At 42.4% G+C, this 17197-nt stretch overlaps 1 protein-coding gene across 2 annotated transcripts in view; it reads left to right on the top strand.

Annotated features, from left to right (window-relative positions):
• Nucleotides 1–12154, top strand: part of TEDC2 (tubulin epsilon and delta complex 2) — a 280792-nt gene extending 268638 nt beyond the window's left edge. For both annotated transcript variants that reach the window (XM_085632156.1, XM_085632157.1), the window contains one exon: nt 11925–12154. In XM_085632156.1, coding sequence (XP_085488282.1) covers nt 11925–12095 — 171 coding nt within the window. In that variant the 3' untranslated portion in view covers nt 12096–12154. The remainder of the gene's footprint in view (nt 1–11924) is intronic.
• The last annotated feature ends 5043 nt before the right edge of the window (nt 12155–17197 follow it).

The raw sequence follows: 17197 nt of genomic DNA, 5'->3' as shown, positions 1-17197 counted from the left end.
GCTGACTTCCGGAAGATGGATGAAAAAGTAAAAGAATTGAAGATAGTCACCGGCGCATTACAGACGGATACATCTGAACTTCAGTCCCAGATGGTTGCATTGCAAAAAAAAAACAGGAGCGGATGGAGCAACAACTTGATGACTATGAAGGCCGGGGACGTCGTAACAATATCCGCATCCTAGGCATTCCGCAGTGGGCGGAAGGACCGGCAGCGCATCTATATGTAGAGGACTTGATCACTAAGCACCTCAAGCCTAAAACTCTGTCCAGTTACTTCTCCATTGAAAGAGCCCATAGAGTGCCAGGTGGAAGGCCAAAACCAGGAGCACCTCCGAGGCCCCTCATCGCCCATGTGTTCAACTATCGAGATAGAGATATTATCCTACAGACTGCAAGATCTAGTCCCCCACTAAAAATGGAGAACTATGAGGTGACATTCTTTCCTGATTTTACGGCCAAGGTCCAGGCTCAGCGTCGGAGTTTTCAGGCAGTGAAGAGGGAATTGCGGAACCGGGAAGTGAAATATGCAATGCTCTTGCCAGCAAAGCTAAGGGTGGAATCGGATGGGAAATCATGGTTCTTTGATTCCCCGGAGGCTGCCTGGGACTGGATGGAAGGATGGAACAGGGTAGGTGGCCAAAGAAGAGATCGTCCAGGTAGACCGGAGCAACACCACGGAAGTTACAAATACTGGTTCAGCGGCAGAAGACAGCCAGATGACGGAGAGAAGCTGACAACCCCTACGACTACCGTGAAGAACTGGTACCCTGTTGTAAGCGCAAGTATGGGGGGGTTGACACGATTTATGTTACCCATCGGTGACAGACATTGAAGTGGAGATAGTGCTGATCAGATCAAGACAGGTGGGTTTAATCTGATGTCATTTGGAAAACAATTGGCTATTTGACATTAGTGGATGGCTTAATTTAAAACCATTGTGATGTGTACATGTGGGGATGGGGGCTGACTAACCCCGTGCATTTTCAGCATTTCAGGGGGGAGAGAGGCACTCTGCCATGTTTGGAAGTGGGTAGTTTTAGATCCACGGGCAGGGAGGCAGGGAGGGGGGAGGGAACCAGAGGGTCAAGAAGTTGGGGAAGTTTATTTTTTGACTGTTTTATTGGTATGCATTGTAATTCACAGATCAAAATGCGTAAAATAGCCATACTGTACACAGGACATAAGCTGTTGATTGGGCGGGTACAAACTTCGTATTCGTTTATGTTACTCCGTATATTTGGAAATGATGTGGTGCATGGATATGGGGGGGGATAGAGATAGAGCGCTTTCTGTATTGACCTGGAATGTCAATGGTGTTGGTGATAAGATTAAGAGAGGAATAGTGCAACAGTATTTAAAGCGACATTCACCTGATGTGGTCTTATTGCAAGAAACGCATCTTGTGGGCCGGAAATCCAAGGCCCTCACTAGGTGGGGGTACACACTTCTGGTGCATGCGGACTATACCACGGGTTCGAGGGGGACTGCTGTATTGGTTAAGAAGAGTACGCCTCTTATCGTTCATAAGACATGGGCAGAGCCAGGGGGGCGATTTGCAGGGATAGAGGCTCAGTGGGATTGAAGGGACATTAACATACTCTCAGTGTATTTACCGCCCGCTCTGGATAAGGCGGCATTAGAGGACCTGGGAAGTAGGCTGACAGGACTCCGGGAGGGCACACTAATTATGGGGGGAGACTACAACATGACAATAGATGACACTATAGATCGTCACCCGCCGAAGTCCAGAGCGAAATCTAACGATCTCATGGCTGATTTTACAAAGGCAATGGGACTGACAGATGTGGGTCGAGCGCTTCAACCAACTGGCAAACTGTTCACATATTTCTCGAATGTCCACCGCAGTCTATCATGCATTGATTATTTCCTTACACATTTGTCCTCGATAGGTAACTTTGCCCAGTATAAAGTTCTACCCAGGGGCATATCAGACCATTCCCCTGTCTTAATGGAATATACACACTGGGAACGACAGGCACGCACCACCATTGTTCTTAACCCATGGCTCTTGCATATACCAGATATTAGGGAGGAACTCTGTAAGCAATCAGAGAATTATTTCACGGAGAATGTAGGCTCGGTCGATTCTGCACAAACAATTTGGGAAGCATACAAGGTGGTTTTGAAGGGGCAAGCTTTGTCATTAAAGACAGGCTATATCGCTAAGAAACGTGAGCTCCTGACCCAGGTTGAGTCCGACCCCCTTGAACAGGAGCGAGAACATTCACAAAATCCCTCACCAGATATGAGTCATAGGCTCCCTAATGAGCAAGACGAATACAGGATAAAAACCATGGAACACATGATGGCTAAGAACCGTGCCACCCAACATAGACTCTATGAACTAGTTGATAGAGCTGGTAGGACATTGGCGTGGCTGGAGAGGCGAGAGCAGGGTTCTAGATGGGTACACACACTGACGACACAGGGGGGTGAAACAGTGACGCAACCGCATGAAATAGCTGAGGAACTTGCTGACCACCTAGAGAGGGTCTACTCTCCCTCTTCCCACTACACGGCTGAAGAGTCCCGTCAGCTCCTCCGTGACAGTCATATATCGAGCCTCTCGGATGCAGAAAGGGAGACCTTGGAGGAAGACCTCTCGAACGAAGAAATAAGCTAGGCTGTGGGGCAGATTAACTCCGGCAAGGCTATGGGGCCTAATGGCATACCAGTTGAGTTCTTGAAAGCTACTGCCTTTCTGACTGTGCCACACTTAAAAGCCATGTATGAAGAGAGTCTGGAGATGGGTAAGTTACCAGTAGACCAGCGGCTGGCCACCATTGTGGTCATCCACAAACAGGGTAAACCAGCAGATAGTTGTGGCTCCTATAGGCCAATCTCACTGATTAATGTGGAGGAAAGGTGCTGGCAAAAGTCCTGGCGAATAGGCTGGTGACGGTTACAACGTTGGTCCATCCGGACCAATCTGGATTTATGCCGGGAAGGAATACGGCTCTTAATATACAGCGTCTACACAATGTGATGGCTCGTAGGAAATATATTGAGGAGGATGCGGCGGTGCTATCTCTGGACGCCTCTATGGCATTTGATTCCATAGAGTGGCCGTATCTATTTGAAGTCCTAGAAAAGGTGAGACTGGGCTCTAAATTCATAGCATGGGCGAAGCTTCTATACACGGATGTGTTGGGACAAGTGAGGGTTAACAGTTATACATCCCGGACATTCCAGTTGAGAAGGGGGACTAGGCAAGGATGCCCGCTCTCCCTGCTGATATTCTCGCTTCTGTTGGAGCCCCTTGCAGCCTTGGTGCGCAGAGATGTGATGGTGCGTGGGCTGCGATGGGCGGACAAAGTAGAAGACCGCATATCCTTGTATGCAGACGACATACTGTTATATCTAGCCTCCCAGTATAAATCAATCAGCTTAGTCCTGTTGCAGGGATTCTGCTTATGCACAGAACTATGCGCAGGAAACCAGGACCTCAGTGAATTGTGGTGTACCAAAAACTCACCTCAGCACCCAGAACCCCTATCCGACCAGCATCCGTGTCCCATTCGTTATCCGTATCATCACGGAGGTCCCAATGTATAGACAACCCAGAACAAGCGACTTAGAGTATTCCCAGGAATGGTGGGAATCGGAAATACCTGTTCGCTATTATACATATATCAATCCACAAAAAAGTAATCAGAGACACGATAAAGTTTAAAAGGTTTATTTTATAAACTACGTGTCCTAAGATGCAGTACTTTGGCTAACATAAGCAGACAAATGATTATAATTAAAACCATCAGCATTGTTACAATACCATAGAAAATGAAAGGAGAAATCATAGTATAAATGACAGTGGCATACAGCCACCTTCCTTTCGCTAGCAAAATAATATTATTAGACTAGTAGAAGGTCTCTTAGGCTTGAATGGGGAACCCCATGCCGTAAAGATCAGCTTTATGAGGATCACAGGATCAGCTTTGCTCTGCGCCCGGAAATGTTCTTCTCCAGAATGTGTTTCAAACGCATGCAAACTGTAATATTAAAGGCTCTCGACATTCAGGTATTTGCAGCTGTGTGCATATTATGACTAGAGAGTGGGCCGATCAACCTGGATTCAAAAATATACATTGTTTGGCTGCTCAAAGTGTTTTGCACACAATGTTCAGACCAAGGTCGCAGTGCACGTCTAGGGAGGTGAACAACAGACAGTTCTCATGTGAAGCAAAGGCAAGCAAGCAGTTTCTCAAATAATAACATGTATCTGCAGTGTTGCGTGCAAAAGCAGCAAAAGTGGCAAGATGGCTTTCTAAAAGCTAACGCGCTTATGCTAACATAGCAATGTATGTGGCTACCTTCACTACAGTCCTTGACATCTTCACAAATTTCGGCAAATACTCGAGGTACGTGATCAATTGGCACAAGTCCGAACTGTTTATGTTGAGGGGCCAAGTCCCCCGACTTCCGGTAGAATGCACGGTGGCGGTGGCTGAGGAGGGGTTTCGATATCTGGGGGTCCTTGTCACATCAGACCCTGCGTGTTTCTACAGCTCCAATCTGGCCCCCCTCTGGCTCGGTTACGAGCGGATGTGAAGCACTGGAGGACTCTGCCTCTAACACTGTTGGGGCGGGCTGCGCTCTTTAAAATGCTGGCCCTCCCTTGTTTTCTCTACATACTCCAAAATTGTCCACACAGAGTCCCAGACTCATATTTTAGGGTGATCGAAGGTGAAATCCGAACGCTGTTGTGGGACGGGAAGGCCTCCAGGATAGCACTGACGAAATTGACAAAAGGATGGTACCATGGGGGCATAGCTCTCCCTGACCTGCAACTCTACTACTAGGTGGCGCAGCTAGTGACCGTTAACCACTGGATACATCACCCCCCTGACGACCCAGCGTATGCTCTTGATCATTACCAAACTGATCCTTCCGGATATCTAGGGGCCCTGTACACTGGTGATAGAAAAAATAGGGGGACATTTTTTGGAACTACTCAGCATACATTAGAAATATGGCGCATAGTCAATTCCAGGTTGGGGTGGGCGGGAGTCATCTCAAAGGCAACACCGTTATGGTACACCCAGAAGCTGGGCATGTTATGTTATCAGCCCGGTTTCGACAAATGGGACCTCATAGGTATCTCCACGGTGAAAGACCTGGTGAAGAAGGGAGCTATACTTACATTCGGTGACCTCCAGAGGCAATACCATCTGGCCCAAGGAGAATTGTACAGATATTTACAGATTAGTCATGCGATATGGGCGGCTTTTCCGTCTCTCAAAGATGTACCAGACTCGTCACCACTGGAAGACCGTTTGTTAGACGGGCCCCTCATTTCAAAGGCAATATCCCTGACTTCTAAGAAGTTAAGTAATAATCTACCAGACACTTTTCCAAAACTCAGGGAGCGGTGGCAGGATGACTTGGGCCCGATAGACGATGAAGACTGACAGACTGCTCTCATGTCCCCTCGAGAAGCGGCCATCACACTTAGATTCCGGCTGATACAGGACACTTCACCGATCATACATCACAGGGATAGATTTGGCTAAAATAGGTGCTAGACCTGACGATCTCTGTCTGAGGGGATGCGGACAACAGGCCACATTCTACCATACGTTGTGGAGCTGCCCAAAGATACGTGCCCTATGGGAGAAAGCTTCAGATCACATACAGGCGGCCTTAAGGAAAGACATAGTATTGAAGCAACAACTGGGTCTATTAAACATATGGGAGGCGACTGACCTCACGGAAGTCGAACAGCAATTCACAATATTAGGGTGCACATTGGTGAAACGAGAGCTGGCGAAAGGTTGGGGGGGAGCAGACCCACCGATCGTCAACCTTTGGTCTAAAGAAATGGATAGATGCATGCTTGCAGAAACTGAGTTTTTTTAAGACGCGGGGATGCCCCAAAAAATTAGATAGGAAGTGGTCACAATGGAATAAGTACAGAGGGGAGCCATGTGTGTCACCTACAGTTGAAATAGAGTTGAATAGACATGTTGAACGGAAGAGTGTTATTTAAGTGTAATGTAAATTCGTGTCTGCCCAATTACTATGCTAATTATCTTGAACATGTCGTCCAATCATGGTCTTAATGATTGAGGAACTGGAAACCAAAATTAGCCCTCGGAAAAATGTTGAAACCACCCCCACATTTCAGACAGCAAGCAACAATTGGAATACTGTCTCAGGGACATTGTTAAGTCATCGCAGCCCAGCCAGCTCTGAAATGTACCCCTTGGCCGTCAGTCCACTGGCAAAATGCCAGAGTGGCAGAATAGTGGTGGGAGTCAGACATACTTGTTGGAGAATCTTGTCTGTAGCAGAAAATGTGTGTCCTTACCCAGAAATTAGTGTGCACACACAGCCACCCACTCCTAGTCCCCATGAGGATAGAAACACACACTTACTCAAACACACAATCATATTTCATCACTCATCCTCAACCAGCTAGTCTAATCCCTACCTATAACTACCTGGTTTACAGCATATTTTAGTTTAGAATGTCTTTGGTAAGTCATATACAATCCTGATTAACTTTACGGTATAAGACCTCGCATTCGATATTCTTCTTTCACAAACAGTCTATCTTTTGCCTTGCTGCACCCAATTTGGTTATCTTTTAGAACATTTTCATGCATGGTTGTCTGTGGAGCGAGGACTAATCTACTCCTGTTCCATTCTTGTTTCTGTTACACTGAATGGTAAACAATGTTTTTGTCATATCTCAGGAAGCACCCAAAATCTAATGCTATTGTATCTTTTAATTTCTCTGACGAGGAACCATGGTTGTTGAGTATACTTCTTGCGGAAAGCAAGCTGCTGCAGAGAATGGAAAAATCCCTTCTCTTGCAATTTACTGTAAGCATCAGAAACTATGTGAGCATTGGGCACACCTAGTTTAAATGCTGAAAGATCACATTAGTCTTAAACAGGCCTGTCTTCTAGGCCATAAACACTGCCATGCACACCAGTGCATTCTCCGCGCTAACAGTAGCCAAGTTAACATGCAGCTAGGCCAGTTCTGTATGTGAAATTACATAAACCTATAAAAAGAACTATGCCACATATCAACTAGAGGTAGCATCTTGGGGGAAGCAGTCAAAAAACCACCTACTATGTTCAAGCATCAGGAACTGATATGTTGCTTAAACAAAATAAAAGTCCATAGTAGAGTGCTAGGACTGAAGCTTTATAAGCTAAAATGTGTGGATGGACCTGGCGGTCAGTGGCTGCATTTCAGACAAAGCAGACAACTCTTTGTGAAAAGAGCTTAATAGAAATGCCATCTAAAGCACAGTTTGATATATAGAAAGAAAAAGGAGGTGTGAAAGATATACGTAGCATTCATTTTTAAAATATCGAAGCATTCTCCTCCAGATCCAAATCCAACAAGACTTGAAAAGCTCTGTCAATAATATTTTTTTCCAGGTAATAAAAATTAATAACTGAAACATACATCATAAAATAGCCTTCATAAATGTAAGTGCAATATTACCACCTATTGCAAGATTCATGTTGCAAATAAAAAGGCAAGTATATCAGTACACGGTGTCCAATAACTGTCTTAGAAAAGTGTCAGAATATCAATAAGTACATCACTGCCCATAATTCTCGTCAACAGTGTTTAAGCCAGACTGAATTAATTTAGTGTTGTAATAGACATTGATCATAATTCAATGCTGAGAATAAAAACCTAGACATGCAAAGATCACACTTTTGGCAGTATCGGATTTACATCTTCTCCCGCCTACCTGGTTATGATTGGCACCTAAATCAATCAGCATTGGTAGTGGGTAATTTTTATGGTGCTTGATATACATTGGGCAAAAGAACTGAAAATTGACCTCATTTCCTTGTGCTTTAGGGCAGTGATAAGAAACATTTGATTGGGTGAGTCAATGTGGCTAGGGGCAGTATGCCAGGTGAAAGTTCTATAAAAAAGCTCTTTGCCACCTGGGGCTCTATGTAGTCCACATAGAGCTTAAACAACAGTAAGACTGTGGATACAATATCTATGTTAATACCAAATGCATAGTATTTTCCACTTTTCTAGTAATTTTGCATATGCCTGATGATGCAAGTTTTGGATTCATACATTGTAACACTTCTTATTTGCGGGAAGGGATTATCTCTTCAATGTTTCTTTCTTTTTATGTTCCAGCAAGATCTTTCTCTTCCTCCCCTCTCCACTCGTCTCCCTGATGATTCTTGTGTGGGAATCAGGTTCTGGTGAAGAACTTTGAATCGTCTCCATCCCCATCCATTCTTTTAAGCCACTTTCCCTTCAGGTCCTCTCCCATCCTCCTTGGTTGCCATGAATTGTCCCCAATTCTTTCCCTTTTTTGCATTCCTCTCCTTCCTTCTAAGGAATTTTGATAATTCCATACCTGCTCCACTCAAGTGCCTTTTCCTTCTTCTGCATCTTGCTCACTGCCACTCACTCTTTCCTGCCTCTGCCAGAGTACTTATGGAGATTTATTGATGCAAGTTGTCCGATGCTAAATATTTTTTTACGATTAGAGATGAAGAGATTAAGATTTGATACTTCTGAACGGCAACATATCAATACTTTTCTTTGAAAAGCTACTATTTTTAGGGAAGTGAGAATAATTCTGTTTGGTCAGTATACATTGGTTGAATAGTGCTCCATTAACCAAAAGACAATTTCCTACCTAGGGTTTTCTTCATGCTCATTCATCTTGAACAGAATGAGGGGGTTCTGAAATATATTACTGTTTTGTGTCTGTTCTTCATAAAGATATATAAACCAACCAAGTGAGCAATAAAAGGTTGTGAGTGATCGAACATTAGTGCCATCAAAGTGATGCTTTCAAATCCAGAGCACTCTTCTAATTTGCCGATAACAGGTGTAGTCCGGCAAAATGACTACATTTAAAAAATATATATTTGTGGTAAAAATAATAAGTAATACAATGAATACGTCTGAATGGTGTATCACGGTTATTTTTAAGAAGTAACGTCCATCCAAATCACGTTGTAAACAGAACAGTATTATTTGGTCTTATAAAATTTACAGTTCAATTTAATCAAAATCTCAGGCATAAACAATAAGCTACATTTCTGCACAGCAACTGAGAAATAAAATGTAAGCAATTTACACAAAGAATGCAAAGCAACAAAAAACCAAGAACAATATTAGATATTTGTCTTTAAAAAGAGTGGGTTCCCATCTCAAAATATTACACCAAATAAACTCAACCCAGGAAATCAGTAACCCAACTTCCAGCGTGAGTTGGATTATCCCAACAATGTCTTATTTACAATATTGTTGTGTATCTAGGAGGCAGAAATGTATTCTGTTCCCTGGAAAATAGCTTTTAGCTGCATTCATCACTCTGAGCACAGAATTCCTGGCTTTGCAGCCACACATTCATCACTCTGATCCCAGAATTATTGGGGCTGCAACCACAATTACTTGCAGATCTATCTGGCAACAAAGGCTCATTGCTTCCATTGTGTTGCTAAACCAGGCATTCCTAAGCAAGGACACAAGGCACTGTGTTCCAGTCATTGTATATAAAGGGCATTAAAAAAGAAGTGAATCCGAGACTGTGTTCCGCTGGTATGAACATAATGTTTGGCTGAAAAGTGGCCACCTTTCTATTTAGCAACAAACTCTTCAATTGACAGGGTTCCACACCCAAGGAGCAAAAGAAGATGCCTCGAATTTGAAGGGCAAATTGCATGCAATGAGGATTCTTGGTTAGCATTAGAATTATGGAAGAGCATTGTGAAAGTCTACAATGGAGGACCAGCCCCAGAATTTACTTATTTAAGATAATTACATATATTTTGTTCACTGTACTTTAGCTTCTTGTTTGTTACTGGCAAGTTGATTAAATTAAATTGTAGTTTTTACAACTGCAAATTGCATGTTTCCTTTTTTTGTTTTTTTAATTTATGCATGACATTATTCATTACTATCAGTCATGTATCATTTTACAGTCATTGTGCATATTTAATATCATTACTACCGCATAAGGCATTTGTATCCGTGTAATCCTGCACCCCATTCGAAGCGGAAAGACGTTACAAATACCCTAATAAATCCAGTCATATGATGCATATTCTATAAATCTATTCAAATTAATATTATGTGTGTGATAACACAAAACATGGACAATAAACATAATTTTCTCAATTTTGCTTTAGTTTAATATTGTTTTGGGTTTTGTAACGAGCCCTGTGAGGTCTTTTTAATCTTTGTACCTTGCTATCCGCTGTATAATTTGATACTTTATTAATAGGGTTTCAATTACATACTCTCTCTTCTTTCTATATTTGCTACCATCATTGTTTCTGAATCATTATAAGGGGGACATGTGTGTGTTCAAAAGGCTTATATAGAACCTACATACATTTTAAGGTGAAGTGTTGCTGTGGAGTTCCGAAAACAGTTGCATGCTTTTTGTGACCCTAGCTGATAAATACATTCCAATTCTAATGCTTTCATAAGAGGAGAGAATTGAGGACATTATATAGATTTTATGGCCCTTGCCTTTTGAGCTGCCAAAGCAGGAAATATCTAGCCCTTTTAGCTGTAGCGTTGTAGACAATAATTAAAAGGGAGTAGACGTGTGAGATGTGAGCTAAAACATTCTCTTGTGATTGTGAATCTTGAATGGGAGTGGTGTGCAACTGAAGCAGTTGAGTGGCATGTTTTGGTCAGGGATATAACAAATAATGCAACAGGCACTGCCTTTGACAGAAAACGCCCTATTTTACACCTAACAAATATTGCTTAGCTCTAACAACTTTGTTCCATGTTTTCCTCGTTGAGTGTGGCTTTCCTAGATTTTTATTTATTTATTTTATTTGAAACGTTTTATATAGCGCTGGCTAGACCCGGAGGTATCAGAGCGCTTTACATGAGGATCAGCGAGTTACAGGTAACAAAATTACATCAGTTACAGGAGCCAAGTATAGACATTGGAGGAAAACATGAGATTACACAGAAATGTGAGTTAATAGCACGTAGCATAGCCAAGACAAACGTCTTGTGGGGAGTGACAGGTAGAGGGAGAATGGTAAACCGGGGTAAGGGATGTAGGTAGGAAACAAAAAGGGGAGATGAGGAAAACAGTGTTGACTGTCTGGCTGTGTAGGTGACGGCCGAGGGGTGAACCAGAGCCAAACTCCTCTGCAGCTGCATAGGACAGCTCCACCGGGCATCAGCAAAGGTTGCTCGGGTAAAACAGGGGTAAGGAGTGCAGGTAGGAAACACAATGGGGAGACGAGGAAAAACAATGTCCGATGTCTGGCTGGGTAGGTGGCGGCCGAGGGGTGAACCAGAGCCAAACTCCTCTATAGCTGCATAGGACAGCTCCACAGGGCATCGGCCAACGTTGCTCATGTTAGTATGTTTGGTTTTACATTAGTGGGTACATTTAGACAACTCTAATGCGCATGTCTCCTGGACTAAACCATCTGTTGAGTGAACTCTTAAGAATAGATCAATTTGAAATTGAAGGATTGGAGAAGCTTGAAGCTGAATACCTCACCTGTCGCCATGGTGGGTCAGTTTTCAAACAGTCTGTACAAATGTATTATTTTTTTTTTTTTTTAAATAAATCTCTGGGGTGCTTCCTCTTGGTCCTATACAGTGGGTGCTACTTTTCATGTGGCCGGTCATAACAAATTTAACTACATTGGATTCAGGGAATGGGGGCCAGTCTGTGTGAGTCTGGATTTAGGATCTGTAAAGGATTCTGTGAAAATAAAAATAGGATGCATTGAAGGGACTTGATTAACTAGTGTATGCCCATCAGAGTGCCACTCCGTAGGCATGATGAAAAGCATAATGTAAAGCCTCTGTTGATCTGAAGGACCTAGTTTCCTGCTTACATTCCAGCACAAGCAGCTGAAACAACACTACCATTGTAATGATAATTTCTATGTTTTCCCCCACAAACAGATACTAATGGAAGAACTCATTCCCTTGCTTGAGTCCAGAAGTTTCCTGGGGCCTTCTTTGGCCCTTCCGTATCGCTCCATCTACACCCAGCTCTGTGAAGGAGGTCAAAAATTCCCAGCACTCGTCTTTGATGATCTCCCAGACACTCAGGACTCTGAAATTTATTTTTAAAACTCCAAAGGACAAACACCGAGCTATGCAGTTTGGAAAATAAAACATTATGGAAAATAGCCAGTCCATGTTGTGGTTTTCAGATGCGCCCTACTAACCTCCTATGTTAGTTACTTTGTACCAAGGCTTGGCCTTCCAACCAGTAACGCCTGTTTATAATTTGTTTCCAGTGATTATTATTGTTTTGGTTTTTGTATTGAATTTTTGCTAATTACTCAACACTTAATGTTGATTGTGTCAAAGTGCTTTTGAGTGTATGCTGTTGTATTGAATAAGAGAAATTAGCATAATGAAGTAGGGAACAGGACATATTTGCTGTCGACTTGTTTAAAAATTGTATTTACGAGTTTTATAGAATGTGTAAATTGGCTTTATGTTCTAAACTGGCCTAGGAGAGCACTCCCAAGAACAAATCCTGTATTAGCCATGTGCTCATTCGCCATAATTAGGAACATCGTAATTGTTTTTGGGGTGGGGGGGAGTCTTAAACAGATCATATATATGTGATCTTGCACTATGGATGGGAAATTATGATTTTATGCCGAAAGCTAAGACAGCCCGAATGAGAAAATGAGATAGAAGTCACACATTCATTACAGCAAGGACATTCCACCTTACTTTATTGTGCACATAATTACAGCTGCACACGCACCAGTTCCCAGAACACTCAATCTTTATTGCTTTTTGAATGTGGAGAAGTAGACGGGTGGTTAATCTCACCTTCCTGCCACTTTCAGAGGGGGCCAGATGTCTTCCTCTCCTGGGTCATCCTTTTAGGATCGGGGGGGTGGGAGAGGGAGGAGCTTGGCACAATAATCTCTGCTCACAGCCCCTCCTCTTCCTACTCCTCCCACTGATCTCTTGCTGCAATGGATGGTAGAGGGTGACTGGATGACATACTGATCACTTTCCTTTATCGCCCCTTCCTCTTTCTTGCTTCGGTGGGGGGTTTTGCATCTCCAAATTTCCCCTCTGATCCCTGCTAGATTCTGGGAGTCAGGAAAATAAGAGCGAACTGATAAAAGTTTAATCATGTCTCCTTTGTCTTATCCTCCTGCCCTTACATTTGAAGCTTAGATGTGGCTATTCAACCACTCCCACCCCAAATACAAATATGTGAATCATCAGGTGGATGCAGCCATGGAAGAGGTTATAAGTTCTGTTTTCTGCCCCTATCTGCTCCCCTCTTACTGTCTGATTGAAAATGATAGGCCGAAAATGGTATGGAAATCTCATCCCATCTCAGCCCTTACTACAGTGCAGCTCATATTATTGACCTGTTATGAACTTGTCAATGAAGTGAGAACTAAACCACTGGAACAAAATCTCCCGGTGCAACATCCCAGGCTAAGAGAAGAGGTGTGGGACCGAGGCCCTCAGGTTCTTATCTTCATCACCTCACCAGTAGGAGGTGGTCCCTTATTAGGCTTTAGGGGAGTGGCATTTTAAACAAAGCATAAACACCCCAGGGAGATAGCCTAAAAAGAGAATGGTGTGGTTATCTGACTCCATAGCAAAAGGCCACTTTATTCAAATGATTATAACTATGCCCTCAGGAGTAAAAAATCGTTTTAGCCCAATTAGGTCACTATTATTATGGTGTTAACATATGATAAGAACCAGCACTTCAAAATGTCCGCATTAAAGTCCTTTTAGGCCATATTTACAACCATTTTTAGAGGTCGCAAATGAAGATTTGGCCCGTTTGCTATCGCTAAAACTGCTTTTGCCATGTATCAACCCTATTTTGCGACTCGGTAACCTGTTACCGAATCGCAAAATAGGGTTTGTGAGTTGATTTTAGGAAGGGGCATGCCAAGGGCGTCCCTTCCTAATAGCGAGTTGCAAGGGCATGTAGGATTGTTTGTGACTAGAATGCAGTCGCAAAACAATTGCAGTTTGTAGCTTACTTCAAGTAGGTGGTAAGCCACTCGCAAACCGGAAGGAGACCCCTTCCCCTTTGTGATTGCCAGCAAAAATGTTTTTTAAGACCAGGCAGTGGTCCCAGAGACCACTGCCTACTCCTAAAAATTAACCTAAAACATTTCATTTTTGTTTTTTGAAACTCATCCTGTTTTACTTTGAGGAAAGCAGGCTGCATTAAAAAAGTTGTCCCAAGCAGACCACCATCACTATGTGTTGCCCATTCCCAATGGGCCGCAAATTTTGACATGCCTCATGAATATTGAGGAGGCAGGCCAGTTGCGACTCCATTGGGAATCGCTAAATGTGTCTGAGACAGGTGAGTACATTTCCTCTTGCGACTCGCAAATTGCGAGTCACTCAAATTTGCAAATTGCAGGTCGCAAAAGGAAATAGTCGTACATGTGGCCCTTAATGTTAAGTTGCATGTCTATCTTGTAAGTAGGACAATCCCAAACTGTAAAAAAGATTTTTCATATTTTCTGGACTACTTACCAAGTGAGTGAATATCACTAACCATAGAACCTTTTAGGTTGATGAATTTGAACATAGACCAGTGTCACTAAAATAAGGCACTATTAATTCTACAGCACTAAAAAAATATCTGCTTATAAAAATATTTTATGTATAATTGCTAATTTCTCCAGAGACAGGAATAAAAAATCCCTACCTTTGGCCTCATGGGATAATCCTCCTTGTAAAATATTTACGTATGATACTTGTTTGAACCCAATCTTCTGTGGAGAGTCTGAGTGACCTTTTATTTATGCAACTTCTATGGAGAAGTCTTTCCATTCTTTGAAAATAGAAGAAAATTCCAGCACGGAATCTGTTTTCCAAGAAGAGCAGATTGGACTCTTACAATGGGGGTTGATGTTCAGCTCATCCTTTGCACCCTTCATCCTTAATTTCGATGTTTTGGGATAATTGTTCTGCTTCACTAACGAGAGAGTGTCTGTGCCTTCAACAATGGTGCATACTTCTTGGTGCTCAAAATATTGTGAACCAGAGAACAATTAGAATTATCTTTATAGTGCGGAAAGATGTATGCTCTCTAGGACTGCAGCGGGAGCCATGGTTCAGAATGTTTTGACATCACGGAAGCCCTTCTTGTGGATCTTCATGTGACATCATAGGGAATGAGGAATACCACTTTCATTGGCTATGCCTGGCAGAGTTAGCTTCCATCTTAAGGTAGAGCAAGATGATGATCTACTGACTGAGGCAAGACTTTTTTGAAGGCTGCTTAAGACTTCACTGTCCCGCTTCAGCTGTTTATGCACTAATGCCTTCTGAACTGTAGAGATAGTTTTGCCAGTCTTCATCAATTCACCTTTAGTATTATGGCTTCCTTTATTGGAGATCATGCCATTCTCTACTCAGAAATTTGGAGGTATGTTAATTTGGTTGTGCAACTGTGTTTGCGTCATTATCACTGGTTAGATAGCGTAAGTAAATTCTTAAACTATTCTATGCGCACATAAGCTCAATGACTGACTTACTGACTGGTCTACTTCCTAGGTGTAAGGGGTTTTGGAACAGGGGATTGCTTTTCTTATCAAATGTTTGCAAGAGGACAAGAAACAACTAACAGCGGGTGGATGGAAAATATCAACGTTCCTGTATCTTCAACTGATATGGCAAATTTGGCTTCCAGGAATTATGAGGGATGTCGCTTTTTATAGATACTGTTGGTGATGGGTGTTGGGCTTTAGCTTTAAAGATGAAGCAAAAGTATTGGGCATTCCAGTTAGCTTCACTTTGTTTCTTGAGATCATGATAAAATTCAGTAATTTCCCAAAGTGTGCTTGGTACTGTGAGACATGGAAATTTGGGCCACAAAGCATCCTTGAGTCATGTGGGTAGATTGTTGTAGCAGTCAATACCAAGCGCCTTTGAGTTGGCGTGAAAGGTGAACAAGGTATGGTATGAGAAAATTATTATACATGGTATAAGAAATTTTTTGTAAATGTCCCTGTCTGGATAATCTTAATATTTATGTAACCACATTTTACAATTAAGTGTACTGTACTACCCTAGCGGGTGCCTTTCTTCCGTGAGAATCTAAATACTGTTTGTTACTACCTGCATAGAGTGCACACCCTACCTGGTCTGTGTGTTCAAACAGCATATGAACTTGTCATGTGTAAGTACAGATGAAATTACCTCCATTCTAGAATTGTCTCACCCTACTTTTATATACCTCCCAAATATACACAAACGAACAGGCTGCGTGCAATGCACATTCTTTATTCACGATATGAGTTATCGCAACAAGATGAAGTAATACAAAAACATACCTGTGTATCTCCTGAAAGCTCTGTCCTCAATCTCAGCAATACATCTATTCTTGATCATACTTTTCTCATTCTTGCTCTCTTGTGCTCTGATGACTCACTCACACCTGTAAGGTAGTTACTGTGCCTGAGCCCCTTGTTTCAAACAGGGCACCACAACTCTCCTAAGTAGCAGGGCTCTTCTATGTCCTAAAGCCACTGTAAGTGACACACTGTAAATAGTGTAACTGAGCTTACTATGCAAGCAGATGTGGGAATAAGGTACACCTAGACCAGGGATCTCCAGCCTTTTGTGTAATAAGAGCTAATTGTGTTCAGTGAAATCCACCAAAGCTACTAATATTATTAGAGATGTAGTAGTAACCATATCAAACAAGATTGCATAAGTCGCCACTGTTGGACCTGCGATGGGCAAGCCCAGCACAAAGGGGGGTAGCTTGGCTCGAGTGACAAGGCGGTAGAAGGCTGTTGTGTTAAGCCGGCTATGACCAAATAATAACTCCCTGCACACCACATAAAAAGAAGGACACCACACCACTGTTATAGAAAAATACGTTTCGTTTATGTAAAAGTTCTCTGGGTTGGAAGAAGTTCAATTAGTTAATCACATTCACCTTTCTTACATGGGTTTGATTAGCTGTGTACTGGTTGCGTAGGAATAAATGGTTGGACTCTAATAAATAAATATACTGGATAAATATCAGGATTCAATACATTTGGAATAAATATCAGCAATGACTGGAATAAATATCAGCAAAACATCACAGTTGCATAGCAAGTTAGATACCGATCGTTTCACATAAATATCTCAGGGTCATACTGGTATCGCTGCCACTAATTAATCACTTTCAGGGTAAACACATTTAGATTGCCATTTAATGC

Source organism: Triturus cristatus, chromosome 10 (genome assembly GCF_964204655.1).
Source record: "Triturus cristatus chromosome 10, aTriCri1.1, whole genome shotgun sequence".
Lineage (NCBI taxonomy): Eukaryota > Metazoa > Chordata > Amphibia > Caudata > Salamandridae > Triturus > Triturus cristatus.
This window is presented reverse-complemented; position numbering and strand designations above follow the sequence as displayed.